Consider the following 22,890-nt stretch of genomic DNA (forward strand, 5'->3'; position numbering starts at 1 on the left):
AAGCCGCCTGATCCCTAGGAATTGTGGGAATCTCGACCGTGTGAGAGGCGAATGCACGAACATCGAATGCCGAGATCTGTGCCGGTTATGGGATCCCATCACCAGGCTTGAGGTAGGTGTTGCACGAAGCCCCTTTCCGAGACGAAGCCCAGGACAACGGTTGGTGGTGTTGGTTGGGAGGAAGTGACAATGATGGCATCACCATCATTTTTCGGACGTGGCTGAGAGCTTGCTCTCCAATTCGAGGGTGAACAAAGGTTGGGGGCCTTCAAACGTGATCTGAATCAGATCTGATCGTATGTGGTTGCTGGTGCTCACTTGTCCGCCGAATTCAGTGGGCCAGTCCTCCACATCCCACTCAAGGCCCTTGGTAGTGATCAGCGCTCTCCCAAGCACGGGAATTATACCAACATTCTCCCCAAAATAGCCAGGCTCCAAGTGTATTACATTTTGCCCGTTGGCGAGAACAAATGACAAGCTCTGTTCCGACAACAAGTAGATCCGACCTTTCAAAAGCTGTGGGTCCTTGTCCGCCATGTAAAGATGATGAATCTGTGAAAACCCCTGGTCGACGCGACCTCCCAGGCCGCCCAATACCACCACGTCCATCGAGTCCTCCTCGTCTGATGATCCGCGCTGTCCCTGCCTCCGCCGTCCCACCTCACCACGAATCCACCCCAGACATTTAGTGAAATCCGTCGAGTACTGGTCCGGGTCCTTAGCCACCTGGACGCCACGCTCGCGATAGTGCTTCTCTGTCCCTGCAGACAGAGAATCCAGATCGCCTACGATCGCGTCTGGCAGCCGATACCGAAACTCGCTCTCTGCGTGATGATTCGGCTCTTTAAGGGTTGTTGCTGTTGCTGTCATCTGCTCGTAATGAAGCAGTCTATCCGCGCCCCCGTCGGCACATACCAGCAGCGATGCCCCCGATATCACCGCGTTCAGAGCGTTGCGGTTAACTGGCTGGTTCAGAATCACCACCGAGTAGGCGGCGCTGGGCTGGTTGTTGAGCAAGCCGCATGGGTGCCAGTGTGCTGTTGTGGTGGTGGGGTTGGTGGCACTGGCCATGGCAGGCGATTTCTCTGGATCTTGAATATTCCTTCTGTCGTAATATCGATATTAATGTTAGGGCTTGTTGGAAGATAAAGGTTTGTGTGGGGGTGAGATTTCCTTCTTCCTTTTTCTCTCTCTTCGGAAAGACTCAGGAAGCGGACGAATGGTATATAGTTAGAAAATCTAGGATTGTTCCTTCTTCGCAGGCAGGTGTGGTTCGCCTCAATAATCACCGCATCTGTGTCACGGAAAGAAAGACAGATCATCTCCCTGCCAGCCAGAAATAATCGGTCACTGACGTCGTTCAGTTGACTCCATCAGGCGGGTCGGTCATCCAAATGATTGGCTTAGTCATGAAATTCCGCCCCACCTTTGGGGTTTTCCTGAGGTCTATCAATGATGCCCGCCGTTTGAGGATCCCTTCAACTTCGAATCACTCCACGGGACAAAAACGCATCATGCTTTCACCACCTTGTCAAACGCCATCACAACAGCGAGCAGCTGCTCCTCTTGCATGCTGCGCCCAACCAGCTGCACCCCCACAGGCGCATCCTCGAACACACTTGGTTCGTACATGTCATGATTTTCCCGATCTAGTCCGTTGATGGGCTCGTACAAAGTATCCAGCACATCGATGCCGTCTGGACGCTCGTGACGGGTAGTACGATTGCCTGGTAGTCCAGCAGATTCCACTGCGCGATATAGCACCACCAACTGAGAGTAGTTGTCTGTTTCAGCTGCTGCGCATCGACCCATGGAGAATGCGCTTGTGGGTGAGATTAGAGACGAGATGGAGGAGACTCACAGGAGGTGGTCATGGGGAAATGAGGCGGATGCCATGGCTGGGGTAAGAAGGACGTCTATCGGCTTTCCTGTCGATGTCTGGCTCGCAGTAGCGTTCCAGTGGGCGAGGTAGTCGATCTGGTATTGTCGTTGGTTTCTGCACGTGTGTAAGTGGGCGAGAAGCTTTGCTGCATTGAGAGACGCCAGTTCTACTCGACTTACTTGTATAGCTGAGTCAGCTCGGGGGCACTGAGCTCAGTGGCTCGATCAAGGATTTTGGCGACGGATGGGATCGCAGGTTCGCCGCTTTCAGTCAGAAAGTCCTTGAACATCTTGCCACCAGTGGGATAGTAGTGCTTAAACTGTAGAGATTCAGTCACGCCGGCACTTAATGAATATGGGTGGGCGACCACATCCCGTGAGGGTCCATGCCCCTTCGTGCTTGTATGGCTTGAACTCGATAATTTTGTGCTTTTTGTAAGTCAGTCCATCTCTCTTGCAAGCGAGGATATCCAACTAACTTTCGTGGCCAGCTGTTTTAAGCTTCTCAACCACCGTTCTTAGTGCCCTTCGCATTGGTGGATGAGGCTTCACGACTTCATCCCAGTACATCACGCCAACAACTATCTTCCACGGAATAGGTACTGGATCCCAACGCTTTGCCACGACCACTGGGTCATATAGCCACGGCTCAAAGTCATTCCAGACACGCAATATCAGTTCAATATCCCAGAGACTTCGTCCAACGGGACCTATGCTTGAAAATATCCCCGCTTGGCCGGTAAAGCCCAGTACATTGTCTTGATAGCTGAACCGTAGCGATGTAGGACGAATCCCATATAGGCCGTGTAATGACGCCAGCGAGCGAATCGATCCTCCAATATCGGTCGCAATGCCAATGGGGCGCCGTGAAAACCATTCAGTGGGATGGCACGACTAATATCATTCCAGTCTGAGGCATGGTGGTTTTACAGTACACCACAGCGCCAGCTTCGCGAAGACTCTGAACAACGACAGCATCGGTATCAGATGTTCTGTTGGCCAGGCTGACGAATCCAGTGGCTATCTTCATGCCTTCGACGTCTGTAAGGTCCTAATAAGAGCTTCAGAAACTTGATTTCGCCCTTTCACGGGGATTTCGTACTTTGAAGCTTATCAACAAACCATGAAGGGGCCCTACCACTTCCCCACTAGACTGGAGACAGTCATCCAGCTCTTTGGCTCGTTGAATCCCTTCATCAAAGGTGATATCCACCAGGGGATTGACCAGCTGCTGTGCACTGGCTGCTCGCTTGCAAAAGGACGTCACAACTTCGACAGCAGACCATTCCTTAGAATGAATCGTGCTCAGCAGTGCAGTAGAGTCTTCGACTTCCGTAACTTCCAGCTCTCGCGCGCTCAGAATGCCGCATGTTCGAAAGATGGATGTTATATTACGTGGTGTCGTTGCAAGCGTCGTCTCTGTCAACCTCCATTGCTGGGTAATCTTGGATTTCAGCTCGGTCTGAACGGCCTGAGCAGACATTGTGATAGAAGCACATTCAAAGACCGGCATCGGGAGTGCTAAAACGTACAGCCACTGTTTCCTCCCGTCCAGCCATCGAAGGGGTGGGTGGTGGCGGCTCTGGTAATGTTTTTGACTTGATCAGTTTCGAGAATACGAAATCTGCACGATTGTGTGTTTCTTGGATTTTAGTGTCCAAAGGGATCTCACTTCTAGTGAGAACAGAACATATATGAATAGTAAAGTTGCCGAAGGAGTGTCTGAAGTCCGGCGTCCTGCGCCCGTTGTGGACTTCCTATCTGAAAACTGGGTTCTTCGTGCGGAGAAGGGCTGTCGCACTGTTGCTCGGCCACGGGTCTGTTGATTCTACATGGAATTTGCTATCATAGTGGATACAATATTCGTGTTCCGCGTTTCCTTTCTTTTTGGCTAGAAAGGGAGTACTGAAATAAAGGTGCATGGCAGGTTAGGGGTCGGTCGGGTTTAGATTCTACTAATCAGTGACTCATGTTTCTAGGCAGTAACGTGCCTTGTACAATCATTAAATTGTTGAGTGTATCTCAAAGGTGCATTCCAAGAAGGGCACGTTTCTCATAAATACTACCGCTTTTTGTGGTTGACGGTGGAGATACCATCATGGTTGATGCTCTGCGGCAGTTGATCTGACCAAGCTTGAAATGATATCAAAGAAGCAGAACGGAACCGTTGAGTCTTTTCATTATTTTGCGCCAGTTTACGAAGACAGTCCCGGGGTTCGCAATGCAGCTCCTGGGCAATAGTCTCACGCTCAAGCCATATTTGGCGGACCACACGATGCACCTCTCGACCATTACCGGAACCCATCGTCTCATCCACATCCAGACACCGTGTCGCCGATGCTTACAATTCGGGGGAATAAGCTTGCGTGGCGGCAATGAAGACGGGCCAAATTGAAAATGCGCCACTATGCTCTAATTCAATGTAGGCGTTAGTTGCTGTGAGGACCGAGGTGGTTTTCTCATGGACAGCACGTGGTGGGTAGCGGAGAACTGTGCTGAACAGATAGATCATCACCGCGTCCGTGAATAACTGCAGATGGCGAGTGATCAGTTCCCGCATATAACTTGAGACATAGACACCACGTCGCAGTCGGTGTCATCGTCACGAGATCCTTCTGTGGGTTCATGTTGGCGAAAGACAAGGAATGGGCTTACGACATTGTGCAAGCTGCATCGACAGCCTTGCTCCTCGCACCCCTGGACAAGGTGAGCGACCTGTCTCAATGTCAATGTGGGTAACCATGCCATGTCAGATGGCACGGATAAGTACGACGTCGTTGGGGAATGTAGTCGCCAGTTGAAGAGTCGACCCAGACTAGACGAATCTGGTAGCCTTCGCCTTGTATACGCGACCGGATACACTGCGAGCAGGACGGAGCGGCCGTGTCACGGCTGATACCTCGCCGACGGCATGTCCAGCATGCTGTAAACGTCCTTTTCGAGGTAATCTTAGGCAGGTCTCAAATGCGTTGAGGATTCAAGCTTAAAGATCTCACTCTCCCATGAGCGAGACTGTTCTGGAGTCACAAAAGTGGGCTTATCCTTGCAGCGAATCTAGGAGACAGTGATCTGTGTAATGCAGAAAGCTCAAGTCTTGCGCGTTCCATCAACGGTCAACCAAACATAGCCCGCACTGATGAGCCAATTGTCACGAAGGTCCAGATCCTTGCTGGCTAACAGTACCCTTGCTGATCAAATGAGGGCTGACAATCGGGACAGAGGCCTGGGGAAATCGCGGGGGCTTCCGCCACCTTGGCGAGATAACCCGGCTAACCACGGTGGCGACGTATTGACCAAAACATGCTGCATGGTTGGGGGTTTGTTTGAGGGAGTGGAACTGGGCAGAGCGGAGTGTCACAAAGGTGGTGTTACTGGAAAGCTACAATAGCATAGCCAACCATGGAATGACACCAGTGTCGTTGTGGGCTGCCATTTTGAAAGGGATGTCGATCTATCAGACAGCCCCTCAGCCGGCCTGAATCCCAAAGTTAAGGGTAGCTTCATTGGGAACGCTCGCCAGCTGTACAACGGACGATCTCGCCAAGCGGTTGCGGTTTGATAACTCTGGGGTTTATTCATTGATCTCCTTAGCCCAAAATTCTCGCCAATAGCCCGTGTTACGTCTAGGTTGACTGTGGCTATTCCTTGATCCTGAAAATAACACGCTGCTAGGTTCAGCATCTGCTCGGATGAAATCTATACCTATTAAGATACGTGGGATATTCGAGAGGAATTTAAATTTGAAAGCAGACATATCACCTCAGATGGGCTACATGTAGTAATGAACACGGCCACGTTTTTGAGTCGTATGGTTCAACGCCTTTGAAGTGGTTCTCCTCTGAGGTCTACAAGATCATCGCGGGCCGACGACTCCTTGGCTCAAGCCTCGACCAGCGTGAGGTCATGAGCCTTCCCTCTTTGAAGACTGCCAACAAATGTCTATCAGGCCTGTCCAACACTGTGATGTCTTCCAGTGGATTGGCATTGAGTATAAGAAGATCGGCAATGAATCCGGGGGCAACTCGACCCAACGAGTCCTGGTGCCTCATCATGCGAGCTGCGTTCACAGTGGCGCTCTGCAGGATTTCGAGTGGTGTCTGCACAGCGCTTCTTATGACAAACTCTTTCGTTTGTGCAAAATGCAGTGGCCCGAGAAGATCAGTGCCAAAGCAAATGGTGACGCCGGCTTCTTTCGCGATCTTTATAGAGTCAAGGCCTCTTTCCACAGTGGCCTGAAGCTTCTTTCTTGAATTTTCGCCAACAAACGCATGAAACTCCGGCATAGCTGCTGCAGCGTAGGCCGCCAGGGTCGGAGTCAGAAATGCTCCTTTCTGGGCCATAAGGTCGGCGGTGGCTTTGTCCAGATAGTTGCCATGCTCGATGCCCAAAACGCCATTGTGGATTGCGTGCTGAATAACTCGAGGTGTGTATGCATGTGCGGTTGTGAACGTTCCCGCATTTGAAGTGACGGTTGTGATCGCTCTGATCTCCTCGTCAGTAAAATCGATGTCTTCTAGCGTCGCTCTCGGGCTTGCAACAGCGCCTCCCCCCATGATTTTGATGAAGTCTGCCCCAAGTCGCAACTCCTCTCGGGCGAACTTTAGGCACTCCGGCACACCGTCTACGGTTCGACAACCCAGTTGCCTGGCGCCTCCACAGCAATCACTGTCGTCTCTCCGAGGCCGATGATCACCAGAGCCTCCGGACTGAGTAAGTTGACGGCCAGCGATGAACATACGCGGCCCGGGGTGTATGCCTGCCTCGAACGCTTCCTTGACTGGCAGCAAAGCTCCACCGCAGTCTCTGACTGTCGTAAACCCTCGGTCAATCATTGCTTGCCCGACTTCTGGCTGTCGAAGAAGAAGATCAGGCGCCGGAGACTGAAGAAGCTCCTCAAAATTCATGCTTCCGGGTACGGCCCCCAAATGCACGTGGCAGTCCCAGAGGCCTGGCAAGATGTACTTGCCATCCAGATCGATTTCTTCTACTCCCTCTTGATCGCCCTGCGCCTCAGATACTCGTTCTCCAACAGACACGACCAGGCCACCGCTAAGTTTGACAGCTGCATTGTGTTTAACGCTTCCGTCTAACGGATCGATGACACTTGCGTTGGTGAAGACGTACGTGGTCTGGGAGGGTAGCTTCCAAGGTGTCACGATACTTTCCAAGTCTAGTGGGGCATCATATTCGAGTGCCAACGGGGGCATCTTGCCGTTGAATGAATGCAAATGTCTTGACGAAGAGAAGATGAATAATGATGCGTAGCAATTTATTCAACGCCAGTTCTCCTCGGCAAGTGGCTAGAAGTAGAGATGGCCAAACGTCATAGATGTTAAATCTAGTTGAAGTAGGAACAGACGCAGAAAATATTCCACGATTTTGATCGTGAATTGCAAACCTTCCTGGAGGTTGGTTTTATGACGATCTAGGCTCCCATGAAGTACTCGTTGTGGAGAAGCGTACCTATAGAGAGAACCGTTAGGCAAAGTGGGTCTATTTGAAGCCAAGTGGGGGTTCGTTGTGGACTGCTATTTTGATTTGAGGTCATCTCGGGGGCAGATAACCTCCACTTGCCTGCATTTCCACTTGAGGTTCTGAACAACAGGCTAGATGCCGGCTGACCAGCAAGGATAGTCTGTCAAAGCCATACATGATACATTGTCATTACATGACCAGGTTCAACACCAAAACCTTATCGATGCACTGTCTCTCGATTGTAGCAATGCATATAAAGCACGCCAGCTACCTGCCTCCTGGCCATTTTCCAAAATCATCCCAACCAAGAGAGCAAAAATGTCTTCCGAGATTTGAAATAGAGCAGCACCACAGAAAGATGGTCCATGGAAAGCCATTGAGGTCACATCTGAGGCCGACGTAGTCTCAGATGGCAAATATACTACCGTCGCTGATGCTGACCACGCTGACGTGGGTCTTGACGCATATATGCAAGCATTGGGGCCCGATCCCGAAGATCTCCAGCGCCTGGCAAACAAAGTCTTGTGGAAACTATGCCAATGCATATAACATGCAGAAAGACCTAGGGTTTGTCGGACGGGACTATGCGTGGACAGCCTCTATTGCCGCTCTGGATATGGTCATCGGATCGTACCCCGCCAGTCTCGCAGTCAAAAAGCTCCCAGTTAGGCATACTGGTATCTGGTCTTATCGTGACATGGGGCGCACTGTTCCTGTGTTTGGCTGCTGCGAAGAACTTTGCCACAATATTTGCAATCAAGTTCATCCTCGGGCTCCCGGAAGCTGGTATTGGTCCGGCCTGGGTCATCCTCACTAACATGTTTTGGACTCGCGATGAGCAACCTCTCTGGATGTGCTTTTGGATGGGTAGCGACGGTCTCGCGCAGCTGATCGGCGCAGGCATATCTACAGGTCTCGATCGCGTTGAGAAGGCCACGATCCGACCCTGACAGCTCATCTTTTTGATGAGTTGCATTCCTCTTCTACTTTTTTGTGCTTTACTTGCTAACGCAATTATAGGTCCTTGGAATCATGGCTATCGTCCTGGGTGTTGCGTGCTTTTTCCTGTTGCCGTCCAGTCCAAGCAATGACGCGAGATTTCTCACGAAAGAGGAGTAGATAGTCTGCGTCTGGCGCATCGCTGAAAACCAAACAGGCATCAAGAACGAAAAGTCCCTCAAGTATCAGGCATACAAGGCGTTGTGCGACTTCCGAGTCTGGTGTGTCTCCTTGTTGAACAGTTCTGTATTGGTCCTTGGACTCGCCAATAGATCTCTAACCAGTCACTTTATTGATCTTTGACAAGGCTATGACGTCGCGGCTCTCATAGGGCCGCTTGCAGGTTGAGCTCGGCATCCGGTTCGACCTAACAACCGTCGGGAAGTGACTTGGAGCCTGGAGGCGGCATGAGAATCGGTGCTTTTGGTGGCCGCCGAGCTATAATGGACATTTTCGATCCTCGCACGGGCAGGCTCAGCCATTCGGGGACATTCAACAACAATGTCGTAACAATGGCAGCAGGCGTCACCGGCTGCCGGCTCATGATCAAGGCGAGGATTGAAGGTTTAAATGCCCTGGGCGATCGCCGGGGGGGCAGGATCGCTGAAACTCTCAAGGCTCAGATTGACATTGCAGACGTGCGGTCTCCTAAGGTATTCGTGATTGGCTCTGGGAGTCTCTTTGCTGTTCGATTTTCAGGGCCCGATCACAAGATTCTCTCAAAGTTGCTGTACCATCACCTGCTTGAGAACGGGGTTTACATTGCTTCGAAGGGTTTCCTGGCTCTAACAATTGAGATCACAGAAGAGCACTTCTGGCCTCTATTGGTTGCTGTGGACAGTTTCATAGACAAGTATCATACCTCGGTGGCTTAGCCGAGCGCAATGTTAGCCGATGGCAGCTCAACAGATCAAGCCTGCGCCCGGATGTGCTTGCAAGATTGTACAATCCCCTATGTTCCCATGTAGTTGATCACCATAGATCTTATGTGGAATTGAACTGTATTGAAGATTAAGCTGAGAGACCCACATCACGGGAACTCAAGACACAACGTGCTCTCAAGTGCCGACTCTTGCCAAGTCTAGCTTCCTCTGTTGATTCCCCACATACTTTGTCAAAGAACAAGATGTTGGATATCTCCATGATGAGGCAGTACAAGAGGTAAGGAGAGACTCAAAAGCAAGCGAGAGGTTCTTGGGTAGGTTTAATGCAATAAACACCGCACCTGTATCATATTGCACTTTCATATATTGCTTGCACTGGCTTGTCGTGCAAGATATCTATCCAAGGGAAAGTTTTCAGCTGTCCACGCACTTCAGTCCAGGTACTTGCTTCGCACAACTCGATATTGGCTCGCACCCAAGGCGCCAGCCAAGCAGCGTCAGATGAGGTGAAGACCGAGAAAGAGCCAACGATAAGTAGCCAGAGCAAAATCTGCGGAGGGAACGTGCCCGGCAACTTGAGGTTCAAAAGACAAGTCCGGTATGTGTTGGGGAGGTATGGATGCGGGAGCCTGATGCCTTGCCACGTGAGGAAGATATGTGACGAGAAGGCAAGCAGGCCGAGCCGGATAGCTTCGTCGATAGAGGTCGGGTCGAAGTACTTCATATGGAGGAGGCGATACATTGACGATGCCATAGCGTTTAGCAGGGTTTCCTTGCCTAGTTGGCGCTTGTTTTCGGCAGCCGCGTTGATAATTGAGCAGAATCTTGTCAGGAAGTCCCATGCTTCCGCCAGCTCTGAGTTGATACCTAGCCGAGTCGGGTTCCAATAGTTCGCTGCTGAAGTGTCTGGGGCTTCTACCGTCAGTGGTGCGAGATCATATGGCATTGGTGGCTCAGAGAACGGGTCGTTGAAAAAATAAGGCTCGGTGCCACTATGAAGTGCTATACCTAAATCACATCTGGTGAAGAAGTCAAAATCGGGCCTAACAACAAGAACCAGGAACTTAGCCAAGAGATGTTTAGGAACGCTTACTTCAACAGCTCCATAACTAGCTTGGTGTTGTAGCCAAAAGCCACCAGGCCACCTCTCATATCGGCGATCTTGCGTAGACCCTCCATGTGGTGTTTTGCAGTGTCGTAGTCGTTTGTAAAATGCGCATGCAGGGCTAGATACAACACCACTAGAATTGTTGCATCAGAGACCTTGTCCCCACTATTCGGAACCGAGAGCCTCTCCCTGAGCAAACGGAGCGCCGCAGAATGATGTTCCATTGCCCTTCTCGCGGCGACTGGGGTTTTTTGCGCAGATGAAATGAGAATATAGGCCTGGGATGCGAAGACTGCGGCGTGCACGTAGGCTGCGTCGGAGGTCAAGAGCTCAAACCACGCCGTGTCGATCTTGGTCTTCCTGTGGAAGACGATGCAGCTCTCTAGTGGGTACATGATTTTCTTTGCTGTGAAAGCGACTAAAGTTGTTCGAGCTGGATGTGAGCAATAGGATACTCTGTGTGGGGCAGTGTAAACATGATAGTGGTTGTGAGGGTGAACAGGGCAAAACTTACATTTCAAAATGTCATGAATCAACACTGGCTCCACCGTAGCCGCGAACTGTGTGAAGGAGAGATCGGATCCAACTTTATCGGGGATCATGAAGTGGTGCATTCTGATCACCAGCCCTGGAACTCCGTCTTCATGCTGGCTAGAGTCCTTAGGGTTGCGTAAGGCTGGCCTTTCGAGGGCCTTGACGCTCCGGGGTTTGCCTCGGTTCCTGCCCATCATAACATGCCGCCTGATGAGTTTTCGCTTTGCTGGCTCGACCTTGCCATTGCCGTCGGTAAAGATGAATGCAATCCCTGCTGCTAGTAGTTCCCTGTTAGATGCATGCGCGCTTCTGTCCACTTTGCGTGGGATTGCTTTGGCCTTGGCTAAAGACTTACGAGTTTCCTCAAGAATAGCCATATTTGATGGGTGATCTCAAGCCCAGTCGGTCTAGAGAGTTGGTACTTTGGATATTGCGAAAGTCAATCCACTTCGCCTCCGCTGTAACAGTGTCGGTATGCAGACAGCTCTGCCTGGCGGATAGTCTAGCAAGCTGAGTCCCTATCCTCCATGTCGAGTCTGCAGGCTTCGCATACGAGATGTTTCATCACAAACAGCAGAGCTTCTGCCGGTAAATCTCATCGATTATATTCCTTTTAGGGCTAAAGTATGGGAAACCCCTAGGCTCTAGGACGAGGGTGATGGAAGATGTCGATATTGCTTGAAGCCTGTGACAAGTTGGTCACCCGGTTTCATAATGGCGGAGGCGGACTAGGCTCAAAATGGGATGGCGCTCATGCAAGGACATTGACTGCCAAATTCGGCTAGGTTGTTTTCTAAACGCCTGGATATTTGCGCCCGTAAACCAATTAATGCTGGCAACATGCCTCTCCAAGAGAGCAATAGTATGGCTGTGTATCCCTTGATCTCGACATGAAGATATGGTCAAGGCATGTGCTGCAGGACCAAAATCGCTCTTGTGGATCAAATTTAAAAGATGAGTGCTTGCCAACCATTATAACTTTTCCTTCCTTCCTATTTTTGCTATGATTGCGATACCATCGAATTGAAACGTAGCAGCCATCACATCTCACCATTTGTTCTCCAGACTGACCTCAAATTGCTCATGGCGAGCTCCAAGGAACTCCCTCCCTCCACCGCTTCGTTCCTCAACTTTTTCGTGAAAAACCAGTTCCGTACCAAATATCAATGCACACCTTCTAATACTGATCTTTCTGGCAAGGTCGTCGTCGTGACGGGATCGAACAGTGGTCTGGGTCTGGAATGTGCCAGCCAAATGCTCTCCTTCAAGCCAGCTCGTCTCATCATGGCCGTTCGTTCTCCAACCAAGGGCGAGAGGGCAGCGGCAGATTTGCGACAGCAGGATCCAAACGCTGTCATTAGCGTATGGGAGTTGGACATGACATCGTACGATTCGATTCGAGCGTTTGCAGCACGTGCTGACCATGAGCTGTCTCGCCTCGACATCGCCATCTTGAATGCAGGAATGGGCTTCGGAGGCTTCAAAATCGTCCCTACCACCGGCCATGAAGAGACTTTTCAGGTGAACTACCTTTCAACAATGCTCCTGACCATTCTCTTGCTGCCCGTCTTGAAGAGGAAGACTCCGGCTGGTTCGCCTGGGCGGTTGTCCATTTCTACCGCCATGCTCTCGATCCATGCCAAGTTCGTCAACAAAACCGAGGTCCCTCTCTTACCCTCATTTGACGACAAGAAGTACTTCGACGTCAGAGACATTTACTCAACTTCAAAGTTGCTGGGCCAGTTATTTGTGTGGAAACTCACCGATTTAGTGTCTGCCGACGACGTTGTGGTGAATCTCGTTGAGCCCGGGTTTGTCAAGGGTACAAACCTGCACAGGGACGCATCTGTTGCTGGGCAAGTTTTGATGGGCGCTTTCAAAGCAGCTACTGCTCGTACAGTCGAGGTCGGCGCGTCGACGTATCTCGATGCTTCAATAGTAAAAGGAAAGGAATCACATGGATGTATCCTAATGAACTGGGAGGTTGCACCGTGAGTTTCTTGGCTCTCCGTTCTTGGTCTCTTTGCTGACTGATGCAATCTCACAGATACGCCCCCTTCCAGTACACACCAGAAGGCAAGGTTGTCATGGAGAGACTTTGGGAAGAGACACTGAATGAGTTCAACTTCCTCGATGTTAAAGGTGTCCTCAAATCCCTTTCTTCATGAGAGAACTTTGACGAGAAACCCCAAGCACATGTGAGTTGGTGGGCCGCGACCAAAGGGAAAGTTCTTGTTACTTGAAAGTGGACGGATAGGTGTACAAGACGAAAATGCAGTGTCTAATCAGACAATATATGTATGTATGTACCTAGTTTGGAGCGCTGATTAGACGTCTTTCCACAATATGCCAGTGTCTCCCTTGGTGCCAAGTCGAAGTTACATACGGGCTTCAAAAGGAGCCCTGTACTGGACGCCGACGGGCCGAGCAGTGGCTTCAAAGGCACTCGGAGCCATAGTTAATCATCGACTTACTACATCCTGATTCCTCGTGAGTCTATCTGGCTAAGATTCTTACCTTTGTAGTCGGCTATCCCTGGGAGTGTGCATAGGATAGAGAAGGAGCAAATATTATCCTCCAGTTTCAATGCCCTTCTTTCATGAACCGTATGATATTAAGCCAAGAAAGCTGTCCCTGACCAGTATTTACCAAAGACAGGCATTTTACCCCAGTAAGTATTAGTTCTAGATACTAGATACTAGGTAGCTCCATCCCGCACTGAAATCAAGAAGGCGGGGCATGTATGTGCTCCATCGTATCTTGCATCTCTCAACTCTCATCTCATTTTTCCGTCCCCGACACCCGACCAACTCATGCACACCGTGGTCGGGCCGCATCGGGCATGTCTCTTCTTCGGGATTCTGTCTGCAAGTTTGCCTAAGCAAGGCTGGACCATTTCCGGGCGACGCTTCACAAACACCAGGTGTGATGGACGTCACGGTGCCTCTCAGACAGATTGAATCAAAACATTTTTACGAACACCCGATTTATTATTCCTGGCAGATCTAGATTTATGTGCCCAGGCATTGGTGTTCAGCTTCGCCTCGACGTAAGCGGTGTCTGCTTGAGGCTGGACTTCAGATCAAGGTAGAGCATGGAAACCTCGATTGAAAATCCAGAGGGTATTGAAGATACAGACTTGTTCCCAGTGTGGAACTTCTTAACCCAGAGCGACTACAATGTATCATCTTCGGATCCGACACAAACATCTATTGATCCTATGGAATTGGAGACATTCCCTACCAGTCGAGACAGCAGCTTTTCACCCATTTTCCACGAACTCACTGACCATGACCAATTCTTTTCTGTCTATGCAGGTGGCGACGGCAAGGGTCCGGTAGCTGCTCCACTGCCTAATTTGGATTACCACACTCCTGAGGGCCCTGTTGATGAAATACAGGAGATTTTACTTCATTCAGGTGTGTGTGGGCTTTCCCCCATTCCTTCGATCGATGTTCTCTTTGTGTGGCATGGCTAATGGCCCGAAAGCCGGACTTTCAGCCCTTCGACCAACTTATGAAATGCTGGGGATTGAAGCTGATGTGCCAGCTCATTCTGTGCCTAAGCATGTAAGTCAGTCAGACCGACCTTCTGCAACACGCTGACATGTAAGAGGGACCATGGAAATCTCTGCCAGCAAACCTAGAATTGCAACTTGTCCAGATTTACTTCGAGACCATGCACACCCTTTGCCCGGTTCTGGAAGAACTGCCATTCTATCAGTGGTATCAAGTCCGGGATCGGAAGAAGAATAATAATATTAACCCCTTGAGTAATCTCATATTACGCGTCGTGCTGTTTTCGGCATTTGCACATATCGATCTCGATCAACTGGAGAAGAGCCCTTATTCATCGGTCCCGGAGGGTCAGAAGGCTCTCTTTGAGCAGGTCCACGAACTCTACAACTCATTGCGTGATTCAAGACAAGGCTCTGTTGAACTTGCCCAATGTGCATGTATTCTGAGCCACTGGAGTCCATATGACTCCTCGAGGGAAGTTAACTATTTTTGGGCGGATGAGGCGCTACGACATGCGCTACTCGGGGGCCTGCATCTGTCCATGCGGCCGTACGATCGCATCATTTGGTGGTGCTCTCTTCAAAGGAATCGAACGCTGACATTGGCACTTCGCCGTCCCCACAAGCTGAAACAGTACCGACCCGGTCGACTGCCCACCGTTGGCGACTTCGGAAATCTTTCGGCTCTCAATCCAGATGTGAAGCATGCTCGATTGTACGCTGCGCATCTGGCCATTTCTCTGTGCAACTTGTCCGTCATCATGAATGAAATCGTGCTGCTGAGGCATAACAGTTCGAGATGGGACGACTGGAGAGATCGCGGCGATGATACAGGCTCAATGGAGCCGATTATTGACCGTATTGTTGGGATTGATCGATCGTTAAACGAATGGACGGCCGCATTTGAACGGACTGTCAGCAAGTTCGATGAGACGAGAATTCACAGGAGGACTCGTGTCTCTAGCCATCTGCTCCGCATGATGGTTCAGTAAGTATCCTTTTCCGCCACCAGGTTGCGACTCTCAGAACTCTTGGTAACGAGTGATGTCTAGTGGAACAAGAGCGTCGATGTACGAACAGTACATCGAGAAGATGAAAGGAGGCAGTTCCTTGCAGTGGCTTTTGAATAATGTGGCTGTCAACAAACTCAAAGACACCTCATCAGCGGTCGTGTGTGAGATGAGGAAGCTGTTAGACAATTCCCAGCCTCAGGACGTTCCGTTGAACCTGTGAGGATGATCCTTGGAGCTCCCTCGGCGGAGGTATCAATGCTAATTACCACCTCGTCACAGGGCGGCATGGAGCATGACACCGATCTACGTATTCCTGGCGCAAGTCAAAAGCCCAAACAGAATCCATTCTTCCGGGGCGGCGGCCTCGTTGGAGATTATGTTGCGGCCATTCTCGCCCATGGTTGAACGTTTCGTCGGCGTCAGACATACAACGGGCGTCATTGCTAGTATAGGAAAAGCATACGACAAGGTCATCCAGGGGTGGGATGGAACAGAGTAAGTCTAACGTCATTTTCTTCCCCATTCCTTCGCCTCGTGACTTCCACTTACCGTTTGGCCTGAACAGTCATGAAGCTCTGGAAGTGGAACTTCTCATTCTTGGGCGACGAATTCTGCGAGAAGGACTTGCTTTTGGTGTAACGGTGCAAAGCTGAAATCATTTTCAGCTGCTTTGTTTCTTGGTTTATTCCATATATGTGCAGTGCAAGGATGAAATGTATAGCGATAATGTGTGGCTACGTCCACGGGCATTGACGGCCTCAAGCAGCTTGCAGCCTCGCGCTCCGTAAGTGAGACGATATGATTGGCTGGAGGGGGTAACGAGCTAGCCTCGCCAAAATCTGCGACTGGAATCCAATTAATAATTACATCAATACTTTTTGCCCGGAGACTCGGACGAACCAACTCCCTCCGGTTACAACTTCAAGAAATTCATTCTCCGCCCAAACCCTGACTTCCATTTTATGCTTGCGCTAGCCTACCATGCTTTTATGAATCTTCCTTCTTCCTCCAACTAGTCTCCTGATATTTTTAGCTTTCAAGCTTCGATCGTTGAAAAAGAATGTACCGACCAGCTGCCAGAACGCTGCTGCGGAGCGCAGCTCAGAGCTCCCTTGCACCTGCCCGGACACATGCAGGACGGCGGTTCGCGAGCACAACGCCAGCCGATGGCCGACGGAGTTGGAAGAGCAGTGCTTTGAGATGGGGTATCGCGGTTGCTGGCATCTATTACTACAACACCAGCCCGGTCTTTGCGGAGCAGCCACAGCACAGTGCGTTTGAATGAAAACTGGTCCTGCCATGTCACAGTGCAAGGAAACTGACCCATGCTGTGCTAGATCTCCTTAATCCCAACCTCGAATCTCTCGAAGACTCGGAAGACCAGCAGCTATCGTTAGAATCACTGACCAGCCGGCGCGCACGGGAAGCCGAGAAGAACAAGAACGCCGCTGCCCTGCACTCCGCCGCCGATGTCCTTTCCTCGGAGAATGCCTCGACTACGGTCGTCGGTGAACATGAAGCACCGCTCAGCACGGGCGAACTAGACGGCGCAGCGGGACTCGAGGAAGAGGCGGGGCAACAGGGCGCGTTCAATCCGGAGACGGGCGAGATCAACTGGGACTGTCCGTGCCTGGGTGGCATGGCAGACGGTCCTTGCGGGCCGGAGTTCAAGGAAGCGTTCTCGTGCTTCGTGTTCTCGAACGAAGAGCCCAAGGGCATGGACTGCATCGACAAGTTCCAAAACATGCAGCAGTGCTTCCAGCGACATCCCGAGGTCTACAAGGGCGAGCTGGAGGATGAAGAGCTTGATGCCGAGTTGGAGGGCGAGAGGCAGGAGCTGGTCAAGGAGATTGCCGAGAGGAAGGCGCAGCAGGAGCAGCGAGAGGCTTCTGCAGATGGAATTGGTCAGCGCAGGCTTTTGGAAGAGCCTGCTCCAGCAGTCGCTCAGCCCGCGGCTAAGTCTACGAAGAAGTCGAAGGAGAAGGAGAAGAAGGAGAGTCATGGTGCAAAGCAGGCTGCTGCGCCTGAAGCTCAAACAGCGACAACAGCGCCATCCGAACTTTTGTCAGACAACGAGGTAGCCCATGATGCTCCCTCGGCTACACTCAAGAAAGCAGCGCCGTCATCACAGCCGGCGGCCGACGAGTCGGTTATCTCAGAAGGAGACCTTGTCCCAAAAGCAGCTCATGACGCCAGAGAACAAGTGGGGGTTCCCGAGCACAAGGCCGAGAACTAAGAGGGGGACGATTTCCTTGGTTGTGCATGTAAAGACCACATTTTTGCACTGGGCAATTGCATTTCTCTGGCGGGGGTTTTACCATTGTTGAAGGAGCACGAGAAATATTATTGTATGTACTAACATAGCCCCCAAAAAGAAAAAAAGAGAAGATTCCTTGTAGATTATGACTGGGAAGGGAAGCATTGGCATGAGAAATGCATGGAGCTTTCCAAGAAGAGGGCAAATGTCACTCTGGGACTTGGGAGAGAGAGACAACAAACAACAGGAGAATAAATAAGATCGCTACTACCTACCCACCTACGTTCCATTACTCTTCTCATCGTCCTCGTTCCCAACCCAAATTGCAACGGTCAAGAAGACCGACCTTGGCAATATCATGGGATATAGACAGGACGCGTGACGCGTGACGCGATATTCTCTCGTTCCTGGGCGCGCTGGGGAGTCAGGACAAAACCGTTAGAATCGGGCGCTCGCCGAGTTTGGTGCCACCCGTTTGCCACATTGCACATAGCTCAAAGCCATGCAATTACTCGAACCTACATACCAATTCCACAGGGATGCCGGGTTTGGTTGCTCATCCCCGCTTATCGCACCGGCATCGCGATAGGTTTGGTGCGAACGTACGGAGTACCTTGTATGGAGCATTCGAGTGTTGTGGAAAGCGGGCACGAAAAAGGAATGGATCCGAATTCTTCAGTCCATGATTCTTATGGTTGATTGAAAATTAGATGAGGCCATGTGGTGGATAGGGATATGAAAACAAGCGAACCGACCGGTGGGTGAAGAGGAGCGATGCAGTCTCGGGGCATATCCGATCGGCAAACCGAATGCATGATAGGTGGGCGCCGGGCGCCCAGAGCCCCAGCACTGCAGCATGCATTTAGTGGGGAGGACCGAGGACCCTGGAGGGGTTCTATCGAGCAATCTCCTGGCGACATTGCTTAGCGTTTCTTGGTATTGGCACCAAGTGTCAGCACCAAAATGGTTCAGGGAGAAGAATTTCCCACGCCCCAGCAGATGAGAAGTTGGAGGTTGACGACGGTTGTCATTGACGATTCTGCTCGTGTGAGGAATACCCTGGTACCTAGTAAGGCGTACTGGTAGATTATTATTGTAAGGCTGGCTGAGATTTTGCTGCTGATCTGATCATGAGCATGAGCATGAGCATGAGCATCAATCAGGACCTAGGTATGGAACTCATACACAGAATGCAGACAGGATGTTCATAGTCCTGCATAATGATAGTCACTATGATCGTCCATGGTGATGGAATAATAACGGAATGCGTTTGCATCTTACCAAGCAAAGGTGTGTTTGTCTGAATTCAGCTTAGTAGGGAGACAGGGAGGGGCAAAGGAAGGGCAATTCAGAAAATGAGGCCTCGTTGCCAGTTGGAGACGAGGTTGAAACACTTGGTGAGGTGCTACTAAAACTTAGGGGCGAGCATCCGGGTGAATCAGGGGTGGTTGTCTACGACAGGACGAACTTGAGAAGGGGAGGGGGAAGGGGGAGGGGGAGCGGGGAAGAGGACAGAAGCATGACATATTATTAGTTAGGGAGTGGTGGTTTGGTTTGTGCTGTCAGTAGGATTACAATTGAAGCGAAGATTCAAGAGAGGCGACATAGACGTTGCACAGAGGCACGAGGGCAACCCGACCTTCTGTAGCGGCACGCAGCACCAACAATACTCGTACTCGTAGTGCTAGTAGCCCTATGGTGCATGGCTATGGCGCATGGCGGATTGCTAATGGCCAATGGCTTCTGGCGCGCAAGACGATGAAAATATCCCAGAGCTAACCCGAAGCACTCCAAGCGTGGCAGACGGCCTGCCCCATGGCTCCCGTGCCAGTGGCTGTTTGGTGCCAGTGGCCCAAGCCAGGGGCGCCTCCTTAGTGCCTGCAGGGCCCCTCGGCCACTTGTAGCCACTCCCAGTGCCGCACATCCCAGGTTCCACGTCCAAGGCCTCGGTCGGTGAGTGTGTTTGATCTGCAGCCTACGCCTAACACTGCTAGTCTCCAGACTACCTAGTACCATGTGCAGCCACCACCACCACCCATCATGGCCTGCAGGTTCCAGGTCGAGTGAGTGCCTGTGGTCTGCAGAGTGTCTCTCTCACCTGGTCCACTCATCATCACTCGCCCATCCTCGACTCTCTTTCGCGTCCGGGCTTCTCAGGCCTCTCACTCACTTTCACACCCTCCCTCCCACTCTGCTTCTCTCCACTCACTTCAGGTGAACTGGCGACCCCATACAATTCCGTTACCATTCCTTCCATTCATTTTCATTTCCTCCCTCCGTCCTCTCCCATTATTTCACTCTATCGCCACTATTTCCCTTCGCCTCCTCGTCGTCTTCGTGTCCTCACCTTCGTCTTACGTCGTCGACCTTCCGACGCTCTCGACTTTCCTTACTCCTCGAGCCTCTGGCCCTAATCTCTATACCGCCCAGAGCCACGTCGACGCTCCTCGCCCTATCTCGGTCCGCACCACTTGACTGCTCGATCCGGCCCCTTCCACTTAGCTTTCAGCGCCCAAAAACATAGCTCATAATCGTCTATACTTTTTCATCACTGCAAAAAAGCTCGATCCGATCATTGCCGCGCAATATCTCACCGCTACTACAACTAGAGCAATCACTCACCTTTCTTTGTCTGGCCCTCCCTGTGTTTTCTCCACCCCCGAGCGTTGCAGACCACAGAACGACCACTTTGTACATTCAATCTTGCACCTCTTACGGCTTCATCAGCATCTGCTAGTCCACGCGTCCTTCTCAACTGCCACAGCTGGCTGAATCTTTTGGTACGTTGGGACCTTCACTTCTTCGTTCCGTGTTACCATCGTATGACTTGCAACACTAACGCTGTGGCCAGGCAGACAACAGTCTCGTCGAACCTCGTCTCTTTGAGATCCTTCCTTTTTGCCCTGCAACTCCGTTGATTCCTCCTACATACCACGACACGACTGCGATACTATACGACTTCCCTAATTTTCCTAATCTTCCAGATCATCCTGGTCCCTTCGATTCACGCGTCATCTCCAGGTTAGACGCATTGTTATCAGCTCGCTTGGTCCAAGCGTTCCTTCGCCTTCAACCCACCTTTGGCCCCAAGCCTGCACACTCAGTTCCTTATTTTAGCATCTAGACTACAATGAGCATCGACGCTGGCGGTGTTGCTCAAATGACTTACCAGTCTCCTTTCAACAACTCTATTGGCGTTTCGGGCCCTGGTTTTGCTTCTCGTGGAAAAGGCTCTCATATCAAGCGTCTGAGCGTTGCCCCCCCCCCAAAAATCTCGACCATCGATGAAACCCAACAGGCCAACATCAGCTCCACCCCTCGGACCAGCCGTGGTCATCTTTTGGCTGGCTTGAGGACCGCTCCAAAGTCAGCCACCGTCCCTCCTGCCAATCAGGCTCAGGGTCTCGAAGGCAGCAGGTACGCTGCTGCTCAGGCTGGCCGTCGTGCCCCCCAAACCTCCACTGGCATGTACTTTCCCGGAAATCGGCATTCCATGAGCAGCTTCCAGGGCTACTCTCTTCCTGAAGTTCTTGCACCTCCTGCCATTGATTTCAATAATGGAGTCGACACCATGGATCAACATCTTTATGACGAATTGGTCGCCACCAACAACTATCTTGCCCATCAACAACGTGCCCTGCAACAGCAGCTTCTGAGTGTCACTGCTGCTGCTCAGCAATTCAATGGTCTCAACCTCAACACTGGCATGTTAGGTACTTCCAGCCAACAATTTCAGTCTCCTTCGCCAATCACTTCTCCCATGAGCCTTTACAATCAACAGTTCCAACACGGCCTGCAACCAATCGTCCAACCTGTCCCTGGCAGCCCAGGTGTCTTCTCTGTCTATAATCCCATGACTGGGCAATCGAGCTTTGTCGCTGATCCTGCCCTCCAACAACAGCAAGAGGTCTCCCCTCAAGGACGCAACAAATCTGTTTCTCCTCCTCCAGTCAATCCGACATATCAACGTCAATACTCGGATGCCTCCAACCCTTTGACAGAGTCACGCTCAAGGACTCCCCCAAAGTCAACACCCTCTCCTCAACAGGAAGTTGTGCCTTTGCCACCCCCATCGGCCAACGCTTTTCGTCGAGGCCACAGGAAGAATATGTCCTCTGCCAACATCAAGACTACAGGCGAATGGACCAAAGGCTCAGCACTGAGGTCTGGAAACGTTCCTCCAACTCCAATGACGGGAACATTTGGACCAGGACAAGCTCGAGCAGGAGAACATCCAGTTAGACAGCCCAAAGGACCTCCACTTTTGCAAGAGCTGGAAGAAAAGCCCACCTCCAAACACGAGGGCAGCAAGAATTTCGCTACTCGTCAGCGACGTCGTGCTGTTCATGACTTGGTTCGTGCTGGCCGTGACCGTCGCAGCGATGGTCGTCAATCTGGCTCTGGAGCCGGTACTCCCGGAAGTGAGAACGACTTTAACTTTTCCGTCTCATCCGACAATGATTCCAGCTTGGCCGGTAGCACCAGTTTGTCTAGCAGACCCAGTCTCGGTAGTCTACGGGCTGTTGCCAGTGGTGCCATCGGCTCTGAGATCAAGGAGAAGTCTCGAGAACGGTCGTCTATCGACAGCGTTGGAGCCAAAAGCCTCAGCGGCGATGAAGCTAACGCTATTGGTGGACCATTTGTTGAGGTTGAGCCTGCGAGACGCAACACCCCTCTTCTCGTTCTCAGTAGCGCCGAGAAACGCAAGAGCTTTGTTATGTGAAGGAGATATCACGCATCGGGCAGTGCCCATTTATTGAGTTCTCTTGGAAGACTCAGCCATTCATTTCATCACGATTTGATGACCCCCCCAAAAGACTGGATTGCATGGTATGCTCCAGTCCAGCCCTGACGAAAAACAAACTCGATGGGAACCACGGGAATATTCTTTAATGGATCATTCCATCGATTACTATTGCACTGTTTCCTTAACTTTTACTTCCTTCTTGCTTTTAGACATACAACACTCCTTTCATGTACAGACTCGGCACATCTGGATTCATGGGCAGAAATGCCAGTATTTCTGGAGTGTTGGTCTTGTACATGGTTATGCTTTTTGCTATTACCTGTGCTTGAGATGGAATATGATGCCTTGATGGATGGAACGGTCGGCAATCAATTAATCAATCAATGAATGTTGGATTCTTGTTCCATGTGCTGAACTGGCAAGCAGCTGGTACTTTCATTGGTGATGAAGAATCGACCGATGGAGGCAGCACAAG

At 51.1% G+C, this 22,890-nt stretch overlaps 11 protein-coding genes across 11 annotated transcripts; 6 read left to right on the top strand and 5 right to left on the bottom strand.

Annotated features, from left to right (window-relative positions):
- Positions 1 to 204: 204 nt before the first annotated feature.
- On the bottom strand, positions 205 to 1,071 carry A1O9_05335 (thiamine pyrophosphokinase; the record flags this gene model as incomplete). The annotated part of the gene is made up of 1 exon (XM_013404554.1): positions 205 to 1,071. The coding sequence occupies one exon, from the start codon at positions 1,069 to 1,071 to the stop codon at positions 205 to 207; it is 867 nt and encodes a 288-aa protein (XP_013260008.1).
- Positions 1,072 to 1,512: 441 nt separating this feature from the next.
- Positions 1,513 to 1,812, bottom strand: A1O9_05336 (uncharacterized protein; the record flags this gene model as incomplete). The annotated part of the gene is made up of 1 exon (XM_013404555.1): positions 1,513 to 1,812. The coding sequence occupies one exon, from the start codon at positions 1,810 to 1,812 to the stop codon at positions 1,513 to 1,515; it is 300 nt and encodes a 99-aa protein (XP_013260009.1).
- Positions 1,813 to 2,057: 245 nt separating this feature from the next.
- A1O9_05337 (uncharacterized protein) lies at positions 2,058 to 3,394 on the bottom strand (the record flags this gene model as incomplete). Its single annotated transcript, XM_013404556.1, has 4 exons — positions 2,058 to 2,201; positions 2,434 to 2,591; positions 2,812 to 2,932; positions 2,984 to 3,394. 4 exons carry the CDS (start codon positions 3,392 to 3,394, stop codon positions 2,058 to 2,060), a joined length of 834 nt encoding a protein of 277 aa, XP_013260010.1.
- A 2,332-nt stretch (positions 3,395 to 5,726) lies between these two features.
- Positions 5,727 to 7,088, bottom strand: A1O9_05338 (uncharacterized protein; the record flags this gene model as incomplete). The annotated part of the gene is made up of 1 exon (XM_013404557.1): positions 5,727 to 7,088. One exon carries the CDS (start codon positions 7,086 to 7,088, stop codon positions 5,727 to 5,729), a length of 1,362 nt encoding a protein of 453 aa, XP_013260011.1.
- An 818-nt stretch (positions 7,089 to 7,906) lies between these two features.
- On the top strand, positions 7,907 to 8,306 carry A1O9_05339 (uncharacterized protein; the record flags this gene model as incomplete). Its single annotated transcript, XM_013404558.1, has 2 exons — positions 7,907 to 7,975; positions 8,022 to 8,306. The coding sequence occupies 2 exons, from the start codon at positions 7,907 to 7,909 to the stop codon at positions 8,304 to 8,306; spliced, it is 354 nt and encodes a 117-aa protein (XP_013260012.1).
- A 561-nt stretch (positions 8,307 to 8,867) lies between these two features.
- A1O9_05340 (uncharacterized protein) lies at positions 8,868 to 9,230 on the top strand (the record flags this gene model as incomplete). Its single annotated transcript, XM_013404559.1, has 1 exon — positions 8,868 to 9,230. One exon carries the CDS (start codon positions 8,868 to 8,870, stop codon positions 9,228 to 9,230), a length of 363 nt encoding a protein of 120 aa, XP_013260013.1.
- Positions 9,231 to 9,585: 355 nt separating this feature from the next.
- On the bottom strand, positions 9,586 to 11,258 carry A1O9_05341 (uncharacterized protein; the record flags this gene model as incomplete). Its single annotated transcript, XM_013404560.1, has 3 exons — positions 9,586 to 10,231; positions 10,333 to 10,765; positions 10,862 to 11,258. 3 exons carry the CDS (start codon positions 11,256 to 11,258, stop codon positions 9,586 to 9,588), a joined length of 1,476 nt encoding a protein of 491 aa, XP_013260014.1.
- Positions 11,259 to 11,964: 706 nt separating this feature from the next.
- A1O9_05342 (uncharacterized protein) lies at positions 11,965 to 13,049 on the top strand (the record flags this gene model as incomplete). Its single annotated transcript, XM_013404561.1, has 2 exons — positions 11,965 to 12,872; positions 12,929 to 13,049. 2 exons carry the CDS (start codon positions 11,965 to 11,967, stop codon positions 13,047 to 13,049), a joined length of 1,029 nt encoding a protein of 342 aa, XP_013260015.1.
- Positions 13,050 to 13,975: 926 nt separating this feature from the next.
- Positions 13,976 to 16,064, top strand: A1O9_05343 (uncharacterized protein; the record flags this gene model as incomplete). Its single annotated transcript, XM_013404562.1, has 6 exons — positions 13,976 to 14,300; positions 14,371 to 14,450; positions 14,497 to 15,386; positions 15,451 to 15,627; positions 15,691 to 15,906; positions 15,977 to 16,064. The coding sequence occupies 6 exons, from the start codon at positions 13,976 to 13,978 to the stop codon at positions 16,062 to 16,064; spliced, it is 1,776 nt and encodes a 591-aa protein (XP_013260016.1).
- Positions 16,065 to 16,471: 407 nt separating this feature from the next.
- Positions 16,472 to 17,647, top strand: A1O9_05344 (uncharacterized protein; the record flags this gene model as incomplete). The annotated part of the gene is made up of 2 exons (XM_013404563.1): positions 16,472 to 16,682; positions 16,749 to 17,647. 2 exons carry the CDS (start codon positions 16,472 to 16,474, stop codon positions 17,645 to 17,647), a joined length of 1,110 nt encoding a protein of 369 aa, XP_013260017.1.
- A 3,151-nt stretch (positions 17,648 to 20,798) lies between these two features.
- Positions 20,799 to 22,391, top strand: A1O9_05345 (uncharacterized protein; the record flags this gene model as incomplete). Its single annotated transcript, XM_013404564.1, has 1 exon — positions 20,799 to 22,391. One exon carries the CDS (start codon positions 20,799 to 20,801, stop codon positions 22,389 to 22,391), a length of 1,593 nt encoding a protein of 530 aa, XP_013260018.1.
- Between the last annotated feature and the right edge of the window lie 499 nt (positions 22,392 to 22,890).

This window comes from Exophiala aquamarina (assembly GCF_000709125.1).
Source record: "Exophiala aquamarina CBS 119918 chromosome Unknown aczIA-supercont1.4, whole genome shotgun sequence".
Lineage (NCBI taxonomy): Eukaryota > Fungi > Ascomycota > Eurotiomycetes > Chaetothyriales > Herpotrichiellaceae > Exophiala > Exophiala aquamarina.